Source organism: Notothenia rossii (assembly GCF_949606895.1).
Source record: "Notothenia rossii genome assembly, chromosome: 3".
NCBI classification, from domain to species: domain Eukaryota; kingdom Metazoa; phylum Chordata; class Actinopteri; order Perciformes; family Nototheniidae; genus Notothenia; species Notothenia rossii.
In genome coordinates this window covers 93189057-93205146 of record NC_136901.1, presented here as the reverse complement: position 1 = coordinate 93205146, position 16090 = coordinate 93189057, and the positions used below count along the sequence as shown (strand labels likewise).

At 40.9% G+C, this 16090-nt stretch overlaps 1 protein-coding gene across 1 annotated transcript in view; it reads left to right on the top strand.

Moving 5' to 3' along the window:
• The window catches only part of LOC307033081 (protocadherin Fat 1-like), a 70566-nt gene that overhangs the window by 20656 nt on the left and 33820 nt on the right, over positions 1–16090 (top strand). Inside the window, exons 3-6 of the mRNA XM_079671350.1 lie at positions 774–1085; positions 10713–10771; positions 11022–11327; positions 11500–11736. Of these exons, the coding sequence (XP_079527476.1) occupies positions 774–1085; positions 10713–10771; positions 11022–11327; positions 11500–11736 (914 nt within the window). The remainder of the gene's footprint in view (positions 1–773; positions 1086–10712; positions 10772–11021; positions 11328–11499; positions 11737–16090) is intronic.

Below are 16090 nucleotides of genomic sequence, written 5' to 3'. Positions count from 1 at the left end.
GGCGGTTTGTGTATTTTTCCATCAGCGTATCCTTTGCAGAGGATACCCTGCAACCTCTGAACACATCGCTCTGCATTCCTTTAGCCTGCTGCTGCACTTAAGCTCAGATAAAATCAGGGCAGATAGAGTTTTCTGTCATATTGGAACACTCTGGAATATATCTCTTTTCCTATGTTGCCATCATGTTTAGCTCTGCCTCAGGTCATCTGAAATTAAAACTGCTTTTGATCAAAACTATGTGAAGGAAAGTCGACTTCCCTTGCTTTCAGACCCCTGGCGTTTCATAACTAACCTGTGGCACCAAGCTTCTTCTACACTAAAGAAGTTTTAAATTAGTTATGGCAACAGAAATGTGTCGTGCTTCTGAGCCTTTGGGCACCAATCCAAATTTAGACTCGATGATTGAAAATACCTTAAAGTTGGTGACAGTTACAAAACATAAAATTAATGAGGGATTAATTCCTGAGGCACATCAGCCGGTTTCGAACAAGTGAAGGTACCGCAGTATCAGGTCTAAAACCACCAGACTCAGGGACAGTTTTATTCCACAGGCCATAAGTACTAAATAAAAAGTAGTGCAAAAAGTATACATGTAAATAGAATATGATATGTACAAGAACAGAATATGAAATTAAATAATGTAAATAATGTAAATTAAGACTAAATTAAATACGGAGCCTGTGACCTAAGTTTTTCATTGTCCTATCTACACTGTAGCTAATGAGCGATTCTTCTGAACCGTTAATCCTAATTCCACTTTTCTCGTGTCTCAGGTGTGATCCGGACCACAGAGACATTGGACCGTGAGATGATGCCTCACTACTGGCTCTCTGTTTACGTCACTGATCTGGGAACAGAGCCTCTTGTCTCTTGGACTCACGTCTACCTGGAGGTCCTGGACGTTAACGACAACGCTCCAGAACTTTCTCAGCCGGTCTATTTCGCGTCTGTCCCGGAGAACGTGAACACGGTCAAATCCGTCGTCCAGGTGTCGGCCAAAGACGTGGACACTTCCTCGGAGGGGAAGCTTTCCTTCCAGATGCTGGAGTCTCACCGGACGTACTTCGATGTGGATCCCAAAACAGGTAATTGATAGAGGTTCTGTTCTGCTTTTTGGGGTTTCCCCTCCTCTGTAGTGTGTTCTGTAGGTTTGTGTGCATGGTCTACAAAGGCTGGGAATACAATACAATACAGTTACACTTTAAAACCTCCAGACCAAAGTGCTGTACAGTCAAATAAACCAACACACTCAGCTCACACACCATCACAAGACATGCTGCCATTGAAGCACAAAGCTTTCCTTGTAAATGCACTTGTTTCCGTCCTATACAACCCTTCAAACACAACATCTCACGAAAGCCTCAAGAGAATTTCATCAAATGTTGCACAAATATCTAAATTAACTTCATAGTCAAAGGTATGGTGTTGCAAAAACATATTTTTGTATTAATTCAGGTGGCAGATATGACAATTGTACACAAATGTCTAATGAGTGATTACATTTTACACAAATGGATTAGCATGCAACCAGTGGGGGGTAATTCTACTTCCAGATTTAAGATTTGTATAAACTCTGTCAAAGTATGCACCTCTATCTCCTATATAAGGTGTCACACTAAGAGACATGTCCTGCAATTGTAGACATTGTTTCTAAGAACAAATGAGGAAAAACCCATGACATGTACACATGAACTAGGCCTTGCTTTGTGACAGTAGGTGTAGATATTTAAACATTCAGCATGGCCCTGAAAGATGTCATGATGTTTTACGGGCTGGCAGATATACAGTCTCTCTGGGATTTGAACTGTAATTGGATCAGCCTGCAACATGTCATCTTTCTATTTTATAAGCAGATTGGACAGAAATATAGGCAACCTGCTCCATGTGAGTGATTTACATTTGGATTCAATCTCCCCGTGTGATTATAAAACATTCACATGGCCTCGGTGCTTTCACAAATTGCTTCGAACATACCTGAATTGGTCGCCATGTCCCTGAGGTAGATTTACACTTTGATTGAGGTGTATAACTGCAGCTGTAAAACCCCCACAGCGAGTTATAACCCACTAAGGGTGGCTGGGAATTGACTGATATGTCCTAATGCACTGTTGCAAGTCTGAGCAAAGCAAGCCATGCAGAACCCGGGGCGTGTCACAGATGGGACAAAGCTAGAAATGAAACTTCATAATGAGAAACTCTGTCAGAGGTCATTCACAAAGCCACTCATGTGCAGACTAAAGGGATTTTTGGAGAGAAACTTCAAGTGTCTTGTTTAGAAGAGGCTTGAACCCCCCCCCCCTCAGGTACATGCATGTTCATATTTGACAGTTTTAACTTTGATGTTCAGGCAAATCAGCGTAGCATTAGCTCTACAAGTCCCTACAAGCCCTGTCCTCTCCACGTAATCTCCAGGTAGCTCCGGTGTTTATCCACACCCTAAAGGCCAGTATGCCCAAGGATCACAGAGTAATGGAGAGATGTCTCACTGCCGGATAGTGGCACTTTAAATCAAGCTGTTTTTGTGCTGAAGAAGGTGTATTTGTGATTCACGAGGAATGCATTCAAGCTCAGGATGACAAATGTGTTTCGTTGAAGAGGGCGATTGTGTTCTGTTCAGACTGACGATTATCCTAATGTCAAGAGTTGTTTTTACTGAGGTAATTGATATGTTGAAGACACAGATTCATAGAGAAATGCTGCTTTATTGTTCATTCTCCAATTGGATCTCCTTCCAAAAGTTAGTGGGTCTTTTTGAGATGATAATGGCCTTAACCCTAACCCTAACCCTAACACACCGTACATGGTAGTTTAAAATAACACAACACCGGTGTAACCCTTACCCAAACAAACAACACATTACAACAGAGAATCAGTGGAGTACAAAGAAACTGCAACAACTATGATTAAAATAAGATTGTAGTATCATTAGCTCTAAAAGAAGTGCTGTAATTACACAGAAACTCCTAAAAGATATTATAAAGCCAAAGGAATGTGGACAACCCCAAACACGCTCTTGTGTAGATTTAGGTTTTTGGCTGTTGTTCATGGTTTGGGCTTGGCCCCTTTGTGGTAAATGAAGATACATTCTTAACTTATCAGCATATAAAGACAGTTTAGACAAACATGTTACAACTTTTTGGAAACAGTTTGTATTTGTCCTCTTTCCTGTAATCACATGACATAAAACCAACCCATTATAACATGTCTGGGATGAACTGAAACAACTCTCTCCCACCTACGAATGACCCAATAACAATTGTCCCCTGATACCGATACCAACCCAAAAATGTTTGACACAAGCTGAAGAGATTTTAAAGGTTTGTTCTACGACATAAAATCTGTCACCAAATGCCCCATGGAGGTTACTAACAAGAGTCTAAATGAGACGACTAAACATCATCACGCCCAACATTAGCCTCCTTTAGCTTAGCGGTGGTGACGTGAAGTCATGTGACCGTGCTGTAGTTCCTTTATAGCCCAACATTAGCCTCCTTTAGCTTAGCGGTGGTGACGTGAAGTCATGTGACCGTGCTGTAGTTCCTTTATAGCCCAACATTAGCCTCCTTTAGCTTAGCGGTGGTGACGTGAGGTCATGTGACCGTGCTGTAGTTCCTTTATAGCCCAACATTAGCCTCCTTTAGCTTAGCGGTGGTGACGTGAAGTCATGTGACCGTGCTGTAGTTCCTTTATAGCCCAACATTAGCCACCTTTAGCTTAGCGGTGGTGACGTGAAGTCATGTGACCGTGCTGTAGTTCCTTTATAGCCCAGCATTAGCCGCCTTTAGCTTAGCGGTGGTGACGTGAAGTCATGTGACCGTGCTGTAGTTCCTTTATAGCCCAACATTAGCCACCTTTAGCTTAGCGGTGGTGACGTGAATTCATGTGACCGTGCTGTAGTTCCTTTATAGCACAACATTAGCCGCCTTTAGCTTAGCGGTGGTGACGTGAAGTCATGTGACCGTGCTGTAGTTCCTTTATAGCCCAACATTAGCCACCTTTAGCTTAGCGGTGGTGACGTGAAGTCATGTGACCGTGCTGTAGTTCCTTTATAGCCCAACATTAGCCACCTTTAGCTTAGCGGTGGTGACGTGAAGTCATGTGACCGTGCTGTAGTTCCTTTATAGCCCAACATTAGTCTCCTTTAGCTTAGCGGTGGTGGCGTGAAGTCATGTGACCGTGCTGTAGTTCCTTTATAGCCCAACATTAGCCGCCTTTAGCTTAGCGTTGGTGAAGAGCTAAACTATTGGCAGTTAATGCATTCTCCGGTCTCCAATCCAGGGATTTTATCTGTGTCTGACCAGCGAGAACATGGGAATGGGTGCAAATCCATGCAGAATTGTAGTGTTGAGTAAAGTGGCGAAATGCTTTAGGCCATGTAATTAAAATCAGAAGGGAATTCACACTTGTGGTGCAAAATCCATTTGAGGAGTTTATTTTGACAACCAAACACAAATAATCTAACTGTCTTTTGAAATAATCCGAGATCAAATACAACTTTGATAGCAGCGTTTACTTGTGATGTAAATGAGAGAGATTGTGTTTCCTTTAATTACGTAAAATGCTGTTGAGACTTGATCTTCAGAACATGACCCACCTTGTCTTATTTTCACAAATGAAGCCACCTTTGCTAACGTGCTGTTCGGGGACTGGTGTAGAAACCTCTCGTGCCCAAACAGGATGAAGTGACTCATGGGTTTCTGCAGGATTCTGACTAATCTTTCACCCTCCTGAAGCGTTTACACATTATCCCGTCTGATTCAACCTTAAAGAATTAGCTGATAAAGACATTTTTACCAAGGAAGGATGTGAGCTGAGCGACGGAAAAAAACAAAAATCGAATTCGGTCCGATGTGTTTTAATTTGAGCTACGAACAAGTTGTTTTTTGACTTCAAGAACAGGTCTCTGCAGGTGATGAGGGTGCGCCAAATCACCAAAATGATCCAAAATCAACGTATCTCATTGTGTTTTTTCAAGATAATGGCGAGGCCGGGCAAATTAGGAATGTGGCCAGTTTGTTAGCATTTTGCCAGAACAAATACCTCATATGTCCGCCTTTAAGATCCCAAATATATTACATTATTGTGTGGTATTCTGCTATTTTTTATACGTAATGTTTATAAGCCACAAACAGAGAACTTGAAGTATTAGTTGTCCAATATTATGCATTTTTCTGGAATCCAACAATTCACAAAAGACAGACAGAAAACCAAATCAAATATCTTCTTACTCTTTTATTATTTTTTGCCCCGAAACGATTAAAACCACTGCTGCAAAACCAAATGTGCTCCTCAACAAATGCACCAATATCTTACTGTTTGTGACCAGCTGTTGGAGAAAATTACTTGAATTACCCTTCATGCTGTGGCTCCTCCATTGCACAACATTAGTCGCCTTTAACTTAAAGATGAGTCAAAGTCAACTTTATTGTCAATCTCAAAATATGTTTGAACACACAGAAAGATCGAAATACTGTTTCCCAAAGTCCCGAGGTTTAAAAAAAACACACATTAAAATACAAGAACACTTAATAATAACAAAAAAACACAAAATAACCGTTTACTCAAAGTAAGCAGGATATATATACAAAAGATGATGCATTGTGCAAATGAGAGTGCACACATTTCCAAAGCAGCTTAATAGTGACGTGTGTGTGTGTGTGTGTGTGTGTGTGTGTGTGTGTGTGTGTGTGTGTGTGTGTGTGTGTGTGTGTGTGTGTGTGTGTGTGTGTAGGGGGGGTGATAAATTCCCGGTTAGGGTTATCAGATAGTAAATGACAGTTTAGACAAACGTGTTGCAACTTTTTGGAAACAGTTTGTATTTGTCCCTTTCCTGTAAAACATGAAACAAAACCAGCTTCATAAAGAACTCGTTTGTTTGCTCAAGCCCTTATAACATGAACTGAAACAAACCTACGAATAACTCAATAACAATAGTAACCTGATACCAGTCCAAAACCAGCTTTTAAAACTGAGATTGTTAATAATATATTTGAGTTGTGCAGTAATGAGTCCTAAAACCAGGACATGAGTCAGCATGTCATCACTTCCTGCAGACTGGTCTAGAAGTCAATGGTTTTCTGAATGTGTTTTTGGTTGTTAGCCTGAAATAAGGTCTGTGGTTAACACAAGCTGAAGACATTTTAAAGTGTTGTTCTTCTTATCGTGCTTAACAAAACGTGTAAGTATCACATGTGTTTGCCATAGAGATTATTTTATCCAATAATGAAAAATCCAATGGAAAAATCCCATTGCTTTTTGTCGAGGGACTTCTTACAACTTCCGGTTCAGCCTACGACAAATACACCACTCTATGGAAAGATGGAATAACTAATAGCTGTATCCTTATTTTTGCTTTCCTCCTTTATAACTTTGGGATGACTGAACTTTTATTTGAGAACATTTTCAACTCAAGCTCAAGTGTCTTTGGCTTCATTTTCACCGGAGAAAGTTTGTGTCTAGACTCTGACTTTGGAGACATTTTGCACAGCCTTTTAAGTTTCCATTATTGATCAGACCTTGAGAAAGTGTGTCCCCTCAGAATGGCTGCAAAGATCAGATAGCTTTGCTAGTTATTCAGGCAGACGAGGCACTGTGTCTTCCATCCCAGATCAGATAATGAGATCTGATAATTAGGAGCACGTTGACGCCCAGTGTATTGACTCCTGCAATTAGTGATTAATTGCTGCTTTTGTCAGTGGCTTGTTTACAAACACTACTTCATTTGCATAGATTTATTATTGGAGAAGTCGTTTTTTTTTCTTAGTTCAAGAAAGCAAATTCCCCGTCTAAACGTTCCCGAGTGAGTTTGGATCGCTCCTTGCAATCTTAAAATGTTTCCTTCACTTATTAAGATTAATGACTTGTTCCTCAGAAATCCCACATCGTTTAAAATATGTATGCTAGTGTGGTTTTGACAGGGCTCAGTGATTAAACTTTCCTGCACCACTCTGATCAACAACAACAGCCACTTTCCATCTTTATTTTGTTGGAAGTCTTTAGAATCTTAAAACCTGGATGTCATTTAGAATTTTAAAACTTTCTGTCCCCTGTTCTGCAGGTCAATGGTTTTCAGAATGTGTTTTTGGTTTTTATCCTGAAATAAGGCCCAACATTAGCTGCTTAGCGGTGGTGACGTGAAGTCATGTGACCGTGCTGTAGTTCCTTTATAGCCCAACATTAGCCACCTTTAGCTTAGCGGTGGTGACGTGAAGTCATGTGACCGTGCTGTAGTTCCTTTATAGCCCAACATTAGCCTCCTTTAGCTTAGCGGTGGTGACGTGAAGTCATGTGACCGTGCTGTAGTTCCTTTATAGCCCAACATTAGCCACCTTTAGCCTAGCGGTGGTGACGTGAAGTCATTATAGCCTAACGTTAGCTTTTCACTTCAAAAATCATAAAGTGGAGATTATCATGCTGAACTAAACGTGTAGGTATCGTAAACGTTTGTTTGATACATGGAAAAATCCAATGGACAAATCCCATTGGCTTTCTGTCATGGGTTGGCCTACAACAATCTGTCACTACTGCACCTCTCTATAGCCAAGTGGTGGTGGATTTAGAGGGAAAGGAAACAGACACACCAGGTCTGGACATGTCACACAGCTCTGTTTACCTCCACATGTTTTTTTACTGCCGCCCTGAGTGAAAACAGGCGTCCCGGCTTTTAGCGCTGATTCCTCTGCTCTGATGACAAAAGCACACTTTCTAATGAGCCCCACCTGTCCTAATGATCACAGCAGGGTCTGTTTGCTCTGTCGTAAAGGGGCTGAACGACCCTTTCACTGCAGGGAAAAGCTCCCAAACCCCCTCCCGACCCATAAACACATCAGTCTTTTCTACCCAAATATCACAAGTGAACTTAGACATATAGATACTCAACAAAAACTACAAACAAAAACCAGGGTGAACTTTATGTCTTAGAATAACAATTTTATCTTTAAATGTCATTCATTTCCTCTCCTTGTAACACATAGCTGAACACCTGACTGTAAAGAATATTAAATGTTTTAGAATAGATTAGATGAACTCATAGGTGTAAAGTAACTAAGTACTGTACTTAAGTACAATTTTGAGGTACTTGTACTTTTACATCGCTCTTTTCTCAAGGCAAGGCAGGTTTATTTATAGCACCTTTCAACTCAAGGCAATTCAAAGTGCTTTACAAAAATGAAAGGAGTAAAAAAAAACGCATTTAAAAACAGTCATTAAAGAGCAAAGAAAATAAACTAAACATTGAAAAAATACAGTGCCGTGTGAGATGTGAATAGTTCAATTAAAAGGAGCGGCAAGAAGAAAAGTCTTCAGCCTGGATTAAAAAATAGTCAGAGTTGCAGCGGACCTGCAGATTTCTACACTCTGGTACTTCTACTTTTACTCAAGTACAAGATCTGAGTACTTCTACTTTTACTGAAGTACAAGATCTGAGTACTTCTACTTTTACTCAAGTACAAGATCTGAGTACTTCTACTTTTACTCAAGTACAAGACCTGAGTACTTCTACTTTTACTCAAGTACAAGATCTGAGTACTTCTACTTTTACTCAAGTACAAGATCTGAGTACTTCTACTTTTACTGAAGTACAAGATCTGAGTACTTCTACTTTTACTCAAGTACAAGATCTGAGTACTTCTACTTTTACTGAAGTACAAGATCTGAGTACTTCTACTTTTACTGAAGCACAAGATCTGAGTACTTCTACTTTTACTCAAGGACAAGATCTGAGTACTTCTACTTTTACTCAAGTACAAGCTCTGAGTACTTTTACTGAAGTACAAGCTCTGAGTACTTCTACTTTTACTGAAGTACAAGCTCTGAGTAGTTCTACTTTTACTCAAGCACAAGATCTGACTACTTCTACTTTTACTCAAGTACAAGATCTGAGTACTTCTACTTTTACAAGATCTGTGTACTTCTACTTTTACTCAAGTACAAGATCTGAGTACTTCTACTTTTACAAGATCTGTGTACTTCTACTTTTACTCAAGTACAATATCTGAGTACTTCTACTTTTACAAGATCTGAGTACTTCTACTTTTACTCAAGCACAAGATCAGAGTACTTATTTCACTTCTGGATATACTCAAAATGTCACTGTTAGTCTTTAAGATCCACATTTCTCTGTGTGTAATGTGTGATAGTGAGTGTTATTTTATTTGCCCGTGCAAAAGACACATTTCCATTTAATATAAATTGAATGAGTAATGAAGTAATGTGAATCTGAACGAGAGACGAACAGGCTGGAGGGAAATGGGAGTGATACGGATTCAGTTACACACAGTAAAGGGAGCATCGCTGCTAATGGAAAGTGAGCTACTGAACACATATCTGCTTCTCCAAACTTTACTCAGTGTAGATTTCTCTTTGTCTCTTTGCTTTCGCTGTAATAATTTAGTAGTGAGAATGAACAGAGCACGGAAGAATGTATATTGGAGTCGTTCCCACTCCCACACACCTGTGCACACCTGGCCTGCAGCCGAACAGAAGCTGACTGCCTGCGGCTCATCTTGTTATTTGTCTTGTTTCTGTCAACAGATTATTTCCACTGAATTTGTAATATACACAACATTTCCCAGCATGCTGTCACGCAGGCTTCGTAGTCACGCAACAATATGAAAGTTAACTTCAGCGCCTTCAATACGTCTATGAAAGTGTACCCTAAATACAGACACTCCCTTATAGACAAAAATGTTGCCATTGAAAGCCAATAAACCAGAGGTGTGATCACGCAGGAAATACCAGTCTTTACATATAGAGCTATAGATCATTTCTGTATCTGTAATGTTTTTTATGCATGCTTCTTGGTTAGCTGTCTTTGGCTCTTTTATTTTGGACGGATAAAGGTATTCTGGTTCCGGTTTTAGTGCATGTAAATGGTCTTCAAAGGCTAACATCCCTGTGTTCCCTCCAGAAGTAGAAGACATAACAAATGTGTTTACACATAAATAACCATGGCTCGTTAAACGGTAGTCCTGAGGCGAGGAGTCAGAAACAGCATCCCAAAAAACAAAGACCTCGCAGCCAAATGTGTGTGTGTGTGTGTGTGTGTGTGTGTGTGTGTGTGTGTGTGTGTGTGTGTGTGAGTGTGTGTGTGTGTGTGAAACCTGCTGAGCCACATCCTTCACTGAAGCAGAAACACACACTGTTAGCGGTCCAGACACAACGCTGATTCAACAAACCGCCAGATCAGCCTGTTTTATTTCTGGTTTTATTATCAGCTCGTATCACATGATTTATTACAGCTGCTCTGTGATTGGACGGCCAACAGCTGCTGCACTTTAATAGTGGTGCATATATAATAATAATGAAGCACTTAAATGTGAAAGAGAACTTATAACAAACCCATACAAGCAACAACAACAGCAGAAACAACATCTACAAACCACAGTGTGTTTACTCAGCCCTGCTACTGTTCTGACACACACACACACACACACACACACACACACACACACACACACACACACACACACACACACACACACACACACACACACACACACACACACACACACCTACAATAACAGCAGCACTCTGAGAACTGTCTTTGTTTTTGTGTTTGTTTGTTTGTTTAGGTGCAATTAGCTTTCTCACTTCCCAGGACTGAGACTCACAGACAATAACAGATGTTTTTTTATTTTTCATCGTGTGTGTGTGTGTGTGTGTGTGTGTGTGTGTGTGTGTGTGTGTGTGCGTGTGTTTGTGTGTGTGTGCAGGAATTATCAGCACTCACTCAGCTTTGGATCGGGAGGATAAGCCAGAACACATTATCGAGGTAAGAAAAAATGTATATGAAAAAAAAGCATTTACATTTCTCAATGTTTGAAAAAAATAAAAATGAAATAAGCAAATGTGGAACAAACAGGTAAACACAAACAATAGAATAAATACGTTTTGCAAGGCTTAAAATCAAAGAAAATTAAAAATAAATGTTTAATATCAATGATTTAAAGTTAAACCTAATTTTTTTAAAGTGTTGTTTTTTATTGCAAACACAGCTTTAAAATAATACCCTCATTCCTCAGGTCATGGTGTCAGATAACGGCTCTCCGTCTCTCCGCTCCACGGCAACCGTTGTGATCCGAGTCCTCGACGCCAACGACAACCGACCAAAGTTCACGGACAAACTGGTGCACGTGAAGCTGCCCGAACAGCGGGGGGGCGGACAGGAAGTGTGCCGGATGGTCGCCCGTGACGACGACGAGGGATTGAACGCCGCGGTGACGTACTCGCTGACGGGCGATAAAGACGACCGGTTTGAGATCGACTCGCTGACCGGAGGAGTGACGGCACGCGGGGATTTCTGGCCGGGAAACTACAGCATCCTGACGGTGGGTCCATGTTCTTTATCCTGTCCGCTAAAGCTTGAAAAACAATTCTCAGCCGCCCCCTCGATATATGTATTTGTACTTTCGTATTTGTGATAAATAATAATAAACAGAAATAAATAAAAATAATTTGTGTAAACACTAACAGTCATTAAAATGCTGATTTAATTTCCAGATCAAAGCGACGGATCAGGGCAGTCCGTCCCGCTCGTCCACGGCCAGGCTCGACATCGAGTGGGTAGCCCCGCCTCCTCCCTCCCACGAGCCAATCACATTCGACGAGCCCCTCTTCACCTTCGCCGTCATGGAAACGGAGCCTGTCACTCACATGGTGGGCATCATCATGACGGAGGGGGCGCACCGCCTGAAGTGGTTCGACATCATAGGTGAGGGGGCGCAAACACACACGCACGCACGCACGCACACACACACACGCACGCACGCACGCACGCACACACACACACACGCACGCACGCACGCACGCACGCACGCACGCGCGCACGCACGCACGCACACACACACACACACAGGAACAATCACACACACAGGAGCAAACACACACACACACACACACACACACACACACACACACACACACACACACACACACACACACACACACACAGGAACAATCACACACACAGGAGCAAACACACACACACACACACACACACACACACACACACACACACACACACACGCACACACACACACACACACACACACACACACACACACACACACACGCACACACACACACACACACACACACACACACACACACACACACACACACACACACACACACACACACACACACACACACACACACACACAGGATTTCAGATATGTTCAGAGGACGGACGGATAGACTAAACATAAACAGATTAAATAAAAAAACCTGCCAACGAAGAAGCTTAGTGATGGAGGAATATAGAGGAGAAAGGAGGAGAAGGAGGAGGAGGAAGAGGAGGAAGAGGAGGAGGAGGAGGAAGAGGAATAAAAGGTCTCGGTGTCGGTGTATCAGCGGGATGTTTTTTTTCCGATGATAAATCAGCAGCGCTCCTCCTCTCATCACCGGCCAGATCTCCACAGGAGGGACAACTGGCCATCCCTCCTCTTCCTCCTCTTCCTCTTCCTCCTCCCTCGTCTTCCTCTCTAACCTTTCTATACATGAGGAACAACCTTTGTCTTACCGTTCCAAACTCTCATTATGCTTTGACTTATTACTCTTATCGTAAACATCATTACTAAAGAAGACTTCATATCAACTCATTAACACACGGTAACACATTTAAATTATTTAGACTTATTTTGATCACAGACTGGAATGTGATCAAAGCTTCGTCAGGGTTCAGGATTGAAGAGCAGCACATAATGACACCAGATGCTCAACATACAAGTAGTGATCGCATTTTAAAATTATTTGTGTAGCAATTATATGAAATAACCCTTTATTCCGACATAAAAAGATTCATAAAACCGGATAAGCTTAACTCAAGGAAGAAGAAGGACCATCAGCTCCCTTGTGTTAGCCTCAAATGTTAAAATCTTGTCCTGCTTTGAATAGCATATAATAAAAATCCCCACCAAAATCACCAACAATGACTTCATTCTACCACACGTTTTACGTATTTGTATTGATTATATGGTTATTAAACCTAATTTACACTAAGTGAAACCTTAGTGTTGAGTTAAAAAGCCAACAAAAATGAAGTATTTTGACTTAAATTGACATAAGTTCATCAAAGACTGTTATATGTCAAAGTTTTGTCAGGATTCACGATGTAATAGCAGCAACAGATACTTATCATTCAAGTGTTTGTTGTTATTTGTGTGGCAACTGTATGAAATACCCCCTTATTCCGACATAAAAACACTTAATTTCGGTTAATTTGACTCAAAAACAACAGGAAAAATAAAATGTGTTTCAATGTTTTCAGTAAAAGTGGAAATAATCCCTGGACGTTTTCGACGAGCCTCGTAGGAAAACACGTGGTAGTTTGCCGGGCTGCTTCCTGCCTGCGGGGGCAGAGAGAGGCTGAGGTTCCTCCTGTTCAGTTCACCGTGCCAAGCTCGATCCGGGCCAGAGCCCAGCAGGTTCTCTGCAGCCCTGACATTTCTGTGTTAGATTCAGTCGTGAAGCATTGAGTCCGAAATATCCTCAGGAATCTGGCAGTACACTGTGTTAATAATAACAATAATAATAATAATAATAATACATGGGATTTTTTATAGCGCTTTCCCTAATGCTCAAAGAAGCTTTACATAAAATCAGAACAGAAACAGTAAACTAACTATAGCAAATAGTAGCCTATAGGTTTTATAATCTTTCAATCTCTACGTCTAAACGGCCGGTGTGACTATACTAAAGCTCATGTGTTTATAGTTTATAATAACTCTCACTGCCAGAAGAGACAAAGGTCCACGTTGCTGACATTTAGAAACACAAGTTAAAGGGGACCTATCATGCAAAATGCACTTTTGTACGTCTTTTCTACATGAATATGTGTCCCCTTTGTGTCAGGGAACTCACCAAGTGTCAGAGAACACAACCCTCTCTATTTTCCTCCGTACCCAAATCTCTAAAAACGGGGCTGCAACGGATCTGATACAGACTGATCCAGATTTGAAATATCTCTGAAGTCAGAAACGGGGAGCTCCGCCTATATGGGCAACTCTCCACCTATCAGGGGAATGAGAGGTTGCCGTGGCATGGTAACAGCATGGTAACAGCATAGTAACAGCATGGTAACAGCATGGTAACATGACGCTCGTGCCACGCCCCCCTCCTTTGCAGGGGGGCGTGGTCAGCTGCAGCTCATTTGCCACAGAATCAGCCCTTGTGAAAAAAGGGCTGGAATAGAGCAAATAGAGCGAAATGAGGCATGGCTAAAATGCAGGATCTTTTTGGTATTTTGAAAAAAAAACTTCACAGACATGTTTTATATCGGTATGGCCCTACAATATATTATTAAAATATAGCATGATAGGTTCACTTTAACCTATAGACATAATTCAATGTATCTGTCAGTGTGCTATTTAGCTAGCAAACGCTAACTATCTAGCAAGCTAGCAAATGTTAGCAACTGACTAGCAAACTTTACCTACAGTATCTATCTAATAAGCGTGCTTGCTAATGTTAGCTATCTACTTTTCAAGCTTGCTTCAGTTCTCTATCTGTTTACCTAGATAGCTGGTTTACATTAGATATATCTAATAATCTAGCTAGCTAATTCGAGCTATCTAGCCAGCTTTGGGCTAATGTGTGGCTCTCATAATTTAAATTAGAATTATTATTAAATATCCTTTGGTTAGAAGTGCACTACAATGTACTGTAATTATAAAAACATTGTTAATAAGAGGATGTGGAAGCGCCCTGGAGGACGGAAGCTTAAGATGAATACATCCTTAAGGAAGCAGAACATCATGGCTAGCAAAGTCCACATGTTGTGTCGTAAAAACACAGTTTAAATGCCATGAATTATTAAAACAAAAACACAGACTATCTGAAAAACCTTATCCCTCAAACTCATCATTGCACTTTTCCCATCATGCATCGAATATATCTGAATAGCATTTACTCTTTCCCTAACCACAGCGACTATAGGTTAATCACAGTAGAGTAAAACACCTTCAATACTCTCCTCTGAAATGTCAGTATGACTCCGGCAGCTGTTCAATCAATCAGGCGTGGCGTTGATAATCGTGCAGCGTTTTACTCTCTGTGTGGTCCCTCAGCGTAACTCAGTAATAATCAGTGATGGCCTTTAGCTGTCAGATAAACCTCTTCTAGTTCCTCCCCCTCCTCCTCCTTCTCTCGAGACATATCTAACCTTTTGATAAGGCTGGAAAAAACATTGTGTTAACGTTTTATTTTGACTTTTTTCAACTTTAATCCAGCAAAATCTCCTTCCAGTGTGATGTGCACGTGAAATATTCAAATGGCTCGAGGCACAATATTTGTAAGTCAAAAATGTGTTAATACCATTTTAAATATGTAGCTTAAGAGAAGAGGCCTACAACTATTCTACAGACATACATGTGGTACATTTTCTATTAAATACTTTGAATAGATTCTGTTCTCATGATTAGAGTAATGATGCACAAATGATCCACTTCTCTAACGTCAGTCAAAATAAATTGCAATACATTATTTTTTCAACTCTAATCCAGCGCAATCCCCTTCCAGTCGCAATATGTACATGTGATATATTCAAATAGCTCGAGGCACCATATTTTTCTTGTGGCCCTATTCATGTATAACTGACCCTCATTTTGTCGGCAGATGAGGGAATGTTGTTGTGTCACAGCAAGGACCTTCTCATGCAGATATGATCAGGCATTTTTAGCAGATGCCTATCGAGCCCCTCTGGCCGTGAGATAACATAGAGGGAAGAATTGAAAACTTCCCTCGGTGTCAAATAACCTAAAATGTTAGTCTGCGCAAGTGATCCTCAAGGACTTAAGATGGTACTTAGAAAATAGGGTATGAGGTCGATCCGATTCAATCTGGAAGAGGCGTTTGTTAAAGTACGTTGCCTGCAAATTGACAAAATACATGAAGGAAATCACACTCAATTACAAATAACGGACTTCCTGTTGGGTTTACAATATTTTTCCAAGAGGCTTTTTTGTGCATCTCACCATGCTTCATATACATACCAAATGTCAGACTTGTAGGTGAAACCATGACAGGGGGCTCAATGTTAGCAACTTTGTAGGGAGTGCTTTAGGAAGAATTTCTTGTAGCCTGGAATTGGCCA